This window comes from Pavona decussata, unplaced genomic scaffold (assembly GCF_977016875.1).
Source record: "Pavona decussata unplaced genomic scaffold, jaPavDecu1.1 SCAFFOLD_602, whole genome shotgun sequence".
NCBI classification, from domain to species: Eukaryota; Metazoa; Cnidaria; class Anthozoa; order Scleractinia; family Agariciidae; genus Pavona; species Pavona decussata.
The window spans coordinates 2,968,808-2,975,000 of record NW_028145860.1 but is presented as its reverse complement, the minus strand read 5'-3'; the positions used below and the strand labels follow the sequence as shown (position 1 = coordinate 2,975,000).

The following is a 6,193-nucleotide window of genomic DNA, read 5'->3' as shown; positions in this document are numbered from 1 at the left end:
CTGAAAACTGTTGACAAAAAAGGAGAAAAAAAAAACGTTTGTTCACTTTATGATTCACAGAGAATCGAAATGCAAAAGGTTGTCAAATGGCGTTTGCTTTTCGAATCCAGAAACAGTTTTCTATACTGAATGGAATAAATCTCGGCGCTAATACGTGGTGCAGTTGACAATACAAAATTTAAATTAAAATTATGGAAAGAAAAACTGGCAATAAATAATACGAATAGGCCTCACTTTTAATAAAAATCAGCCAAACTTGAACAGTGATCCAGTTTACATACCGTATTGACACTAAACTGCCAAAAAATATTGCAAACCTCATTCATAAGAGGTGGAGTAAGAAATCTTATTTTATTGGGTAACTTTTAATTTTCTAACTGACTTTTGTAACGAGAATGCCTCTTGTTTTAAGAAAGTGAATTTCCGAAGGGAAATTAGAAATTTGAAAGTTATTAAGGGGATCGAGAAAATTAAATTAAAAGTTATATATTCACTGATTAAAAAAAAAAAAAAAAAGAACAGTAATTGTCCCAAGATGGCGGGCATCGATGTGTTTGAAAAACGCTCGGAAATCTGTGTCACAAATAATTTACTAGCTTTCTGTAGAGGATACAGTAACAACAGTACTGACAGGTGAAAGGATATGATACCATGTAGTTTATTTAGCTGCAAGAGGAGATTTCCTTTTCATAAGGAAGTCTCCCTTTAAATATGAAATGTTACGAGTTTGACGCAATATCTTAGAGTCTTTCTTTTTAAGTGTTAATAGTCGCGATTTATGTCAAGCAAACTTATTATGCTGTACAAGGTGGTTCTATGATTTGAGTCTGTGGAAGAAATGAATCTTAAATGAAATCAAAGCTACTAAGCAGTACTTTCCTGTGGTACTGTTTATTATGCTGTACAAGGTGGTTCTAACTTTTGAGTCTGTGGATGAAATCCTAAAGTGTGACCATTCAAATGAAAGCTACTGAGCAGTACTTTCCTGTGGTAAGGTTTGTTACACTATACAAGGTGGGTCTTACTTCTGTGGGTCAGATGACTCAAATGATTCATTTAATTTACTTCAAAGCTACAATGAAGGAGAGTTGATTTTCATTAAAAGTTGTATTTAAAGTTTTTGTTCTTTTTGTTTTTTGTAAGGTGTTTGTGTTTGCCGCTTCACAGTTAAAATTTGATTTAAAAATTCAAAATCACAGGTTCAAAGCCACTGAAGGCAAAAGAACTTTAATTTTTCCAGTATTTCAGTTTCTCCATGAGAAAAGGAAACATCTCAAGTTTTTGCTATTTAACTTTGCTTGCATCAGATCAGTAACAGGGAACATTTTCTGTTAACATTGAAAAAAATTCTGTTTTTTAATGCACACTATTTACACGTTTTGTTATTTACTCTTGAACAAAAAGTGTTTTTGCTTTCTCCCTATTCGCAAATCCAAACCTGAAGGAGGCTTAAATATGATTCCAGTTTTTCGGGAGTTTATGAACGAAATCCCGTGTTGTAAACATTTAAACGAAAGCTGCTGAGCAGTACTTTCCTGTGGTTCTAACGTTTGAGTCTGTCCCGGGATGAAATCCTAAAGTGTGAACATTCAAATGAAAGCTACTGGGCAATACTTTCCTGTGGTATTGTTTAAAGAAAGTGTGTGAATGAAATTCTAACGTGTGATTCTCAGCAGTGCATCTGTTTTTCAATACATTTTCAAATGCGAAATTTCTTGGCCATTCAGGCACGTTTTTTATGCTTAAAAAAACTCACTCAACTTCTAACTTATCACGACAAAACCAACATTAACTGAAGTTATTACAGTGCCTTACCTGCGAAAGACGCAATTATCAAAAAAGCTCGTGAACTCCAAGGCACCTTCATGGCTCACAGCTTAGCTGGTTGCGTGCTGTATTTTTTTGTGGGCGTAAAGTTCAGCACTCTGTGATCTAAAAAGAGCAGCTGAAGGTACTCCGCTCAAATTGTGTTTGCTCTTTTGCTGACAACCGTGACAGATCTAAGAATAAATAAAGCAAATTTCCGGACAAGATTTCGTTTATCTGCGCTGATTACTTTCGTTACTGAGTGTTCTGTGTTTGCGGTTTTAACGCGCTTATAAATTGCACAACTCCCCAGCAACGAGCTTGGTTCACAAAAACTTCTCAGACGTATACAAAACGTAATTTATTTCTTAAACAAAGGTTAACGTTTTCGCATGACTCAATTTTTATTACTCTACTCTAAGTTTGATGATTTCGCCATAAAGGAACAAAGATCCACGGATTGGATTTACGTCGCGTAATTATTTCTTAAACAAAGCATACGTTTCAATATTACCCGATTTTGATTAGATTCCACTCCGCGAAAAAAAGGTTCAAACGATTTTGCCGAAACACCGTCTTTTCGATGGAGATTCAGATATAATTTTTTTTTCAGCATCGATGCGTTCACCTCTTTTACAATTACACAGCATAAACCAGTGTCCACAAGGATGTCCTGTTTTGATGAACTACAAAAATCTCATGTCAAACGTACTGGAATGTGTTGAGAGATTTAACATTTCGGATGTAGGACTAAAGTTCGTGAGGCCTTAAAGTTACTCCTATACAGTAAAAAAAGAGAGATAAATAACGAATCCAAAGAAAACAAAATTCTCGATTTCAAGGATGGCGAAAGAGGAGTTTGATCAGTCCCGAGTCCCTACCCCTGTATTGCTAGTGCCTTTTAAGGTATACCCCTCCCACCCCACCCCCCGGAACAGGTGCTGGCCTGAAAACGTGATGAGGAAAAATATATGTACTTAACAATCTTTTTCTTTATTTGCGTTGGTTTAAGGTAATAATTTTTGTACAATAAAACTTCTTCAAACAGACTAAAGGCTTGAAAATTGATTATGCCGGAGAAATCGAAGATAATTGATGATTTTCACTTCCGAGAGTAATTTCACGTTAATTATATCGATATTTATGTGGCCTTTATTTTGTTTTGTTGCCTTTCTTGACAGAAACTGCTTCGTTTATCTATTGCGCAGAATGAAACTCCAATTTGGATTGTTTGTTCTTCGCCCTGAAAGAAACTCTAAGTACGAACCTACTCGATTTCAGCCACGTGCCAGGATCATTTTTAATGGCTTTCTTTTCGCTTTTGAAGATAGTAGTTTATGATGAAACGGGAACAAAATAACTGATAACATAGGCCCCGCGTTAAAAAAAAATATTGTTAATCACACTTAGATATTAAAAATCTTCACCTGATAGAAAAAAAAGCAGACAAGCTATTTCGTTATTGATAATGTCTGGTTGCGTTCGCTCTGTCCAGACAGCGCATTTAAAGGGTTTCCACGCATTTAGTGGGTTTTTAATATTGACAGCTGCATTTAGTGGGTTTTCTTTGATTAAACACTCACGCGATACCAAGATGAGCGAAATAGGTTCGCTAACAAGTCGCCACTAATAAGACTAATATGTGATTACGTGGGTGGCTAAGCATCATTTTCTGAAACTATTAAGGAAATCTACGAACACCCACGCCGCGGAAAACGATTTTCAAAAACTGCGCAAACGTTTTAGCCCGCTCAATCTTAAAAGCGGTATGGTATCCCACCACGGCAGTACCTGGGTTAAGGGTCTTTCCATTTTTGGGAAAATGTCGACTTTTAAACAGAAAAATCTGCGAGAACACGGCCTCCAAAAGCCAGGCGAACAATGCTTGTGGCATTGTCGAAATTAACCAGGTTACAGCTAATGAGAAAAAATGCGATGTCTTTGCGTGAAATATCTCTTTAGTCGAATAAGATCACTTCCAAGTTGCCGACAAGAAAACAAATGAACAGAAAAATCGATTCTTCTTCCTCTCGGTTGTTGTTATCTACAAAGCTTTTAAGATCTAATCAGCCGTCTTCTCTTCGGTCATACGTTTTCTACTTCAAACCCAAGCTGATAGGCTTAGTTGACTTAGAATACCATTCGCCATAAACCAAGTTTATACCGAAGCCGTCAAACTCCTCTGTGTGATGCAAACTCGTCTAGTAGCGGACAAGAATTCCCGTTAAACTTGCAAATTCACATTACCTGTGACTCTTAAACAGTTTTATCGGCGTTAAATTCATATCACATGACTATTAGTCAAGTACACCTTTTCTCGTCTCCTTACGTCAACTCTAACTCACAACTTTGCAAATTGTTGCACAAATTTTCAGCCTTTAACTTAGATTCGTACTACAGATATTTATTTGGTTTGAAGATAATTTCTCCGCTACTTATTTGGGCTTGTTGCTCATGGACCTACATCTTGGAAGGTGTCACAAATGAAAAACAAAAGGTGTTTTTTGTTCCAATAACTTTACGCGTTACTAATTAAATATCCGGAAAAGTGAAAATGTTCCAAACAGACAGCTTCTATTGGCGGTTTGCACCCATATAACAAAATCTGTTTACCAGTTTAATTAAAATCTCTAAAGTAAAGATTATATGCGGGAGCTGCTAAGACAAGACTTTTTGAGTCAAGTAGCTCATTAGAGCGATGCCTATCTTCGGCTTCCGTTCCCGAATCAATCCACTAATCAGTATTGCTACTCCCAGGGGATAATTACAGCTATAGTGCAAGCGCGTATTTTGTTAGCAAGCAAGCTCCTCCTGATGCGAGTAAGCGCCGACTCAGTCTTCGTGTTCAGAAGAAGCCATCTTGTATCATTAATCAGAAGAAAGTTGGGGCGAGATGAAAAAATAATGGTAGTTAGGCTGGAACATTTCGTTTTTCAAATGCATAGCAGAGTAACACAAAGCCCAGTGCTCGTCCGCCAAAACAGAACAAAAAGAAAAAAGTTTTGTAAGAAGCTTTCGTAGTACAAGCTTGACAAAATGCTAGTTACCTTCCCCATCCCGAAACAATTTGTCCGCCGCGACGCATTTCAGTATTCACTTGTAGCTACTTGTGAAGCAATGTTTTATGAAAATTATTTGACATCGGATTTCCATACAAACAGTTATTTCAAGCCTGTTTGCCTACCCGTCAAAATGGCGTCGAAAACCGTGATGAGGCCTATGGAACCCACAGCCCCCAGATTTGATCACAGTTGCTATACAGACTGAGTTACGAAGCCTGATGAGAGTAAGCCGTGGGTAATTATGGTGGTAATTGCGGCAATACTAAGAATATGAAGGGTACAAATGAATGTTGCGCCGCTAGTACTAATGCCGACGAACCCTCTTAATCGTTCAAGCAATTTCGTGTGTTACGAAGACTCGTTATCTCCAGCTCACTGAACATCTCAAGTATAGCGGACAACACAAGGACTAAGATAGGAAGAAAGTAACGGACTCCACCCCCGCTGGGATTCGATTATCCATTTTGAGTTATTTTTAGACTCATATCGAATGTCTGATTTTCCCTAATTAACGTATCGTCCACGAAACATCCACGCATCCCGCGAGGATACACTTACCCACGGAGGGCTGGCACTACGAGGAATCACCATTGACATACGACATGCAAAGGGGAGGACTCTCTCACCTTAACCCTTTAAGCCTAGTATCAAAATTCATATTCCCCTCACTGTTCTACACACACTTTTTGTAGTCCTTGTTGGGTGAAAATATTTGTACATCAAGGCAATGTACCTTTTGTGATCATTTCCTCCCTTCTCATTACGTACATGTTTGATAAAGCAGTGATATTGTGAGGAGAAGTTGTATGCTGATCAGTATTGGGGCTGACAGGATTTATCCTCTCTTGTGAGAATAGTACTCAGAAGATAGTATTTGACCACTGCTCAATAGACCTTTCTCCAAAATGGCGGCAACAGATTTGAATGAGTTAAAATTAAACTAAATGAAAAACTGATACCAGTATTGGAAAGAGCACCTTTCCTTTACTTCTGTAACCTTGAAAAGTTTTAGCATATTAGCATGGGCAATAGGAAACGTGGGTTTCGACTAAATAAATATTACATTTATCTCAAATATAGTTGAATTACTCACACTTCAGGCTTTTCTGGTCGTTTCTCCCCATTTATTTCTTGTAGAACAGACCTAACATTCTTTATCGCCAGCAAAAGCTTTCGTTAAGTCTTGGTAACCGTGCCGTGTTTATTGAAACCCTAGGCGCGGCCGCTAAGCGCGTGAGCGTTAACACTAAAAAGTGACTGGGTAGGAAGCGATTTAACCGTTGCTAGGAGATTAGAGCTATTGGCCAATCACTGAACCGAAAATA

General features: G+C 37.8%; 1 protein-coding gene across 1 annotated transcript in view; it reads right to left on the bottom strand.

The window, feature by feature from the left end:
- Positions 1–2,069, bottom strand: part of LOC146449394 (lysyl oxidase homolog 2-like) — a 9,681-nt gene extending 7,612 nt beyond the window's left edge. Inside the window, exons 1-2 of the mRNA XM_085101830.1 lie at positions 1,816–2,069; positions 1–7 (exon numbers count right to left, since the gene is read on the bottom strand). The exon at positions 1–7 is cut by the window's left edge and continues 20 nt beyond it. Coding sequence (XP_084957956.1) covers positions 1–7; positions 1,816–1,867 — 59 coding nt within the window. The 5' untranslated portion in view covers positions 1,868–2,069. The remainder of the gene's footprint in view (positions 8–1,815) is intronic.
- Positions 2,070–6,193: the final 4,124 nt, after the last annotated feature.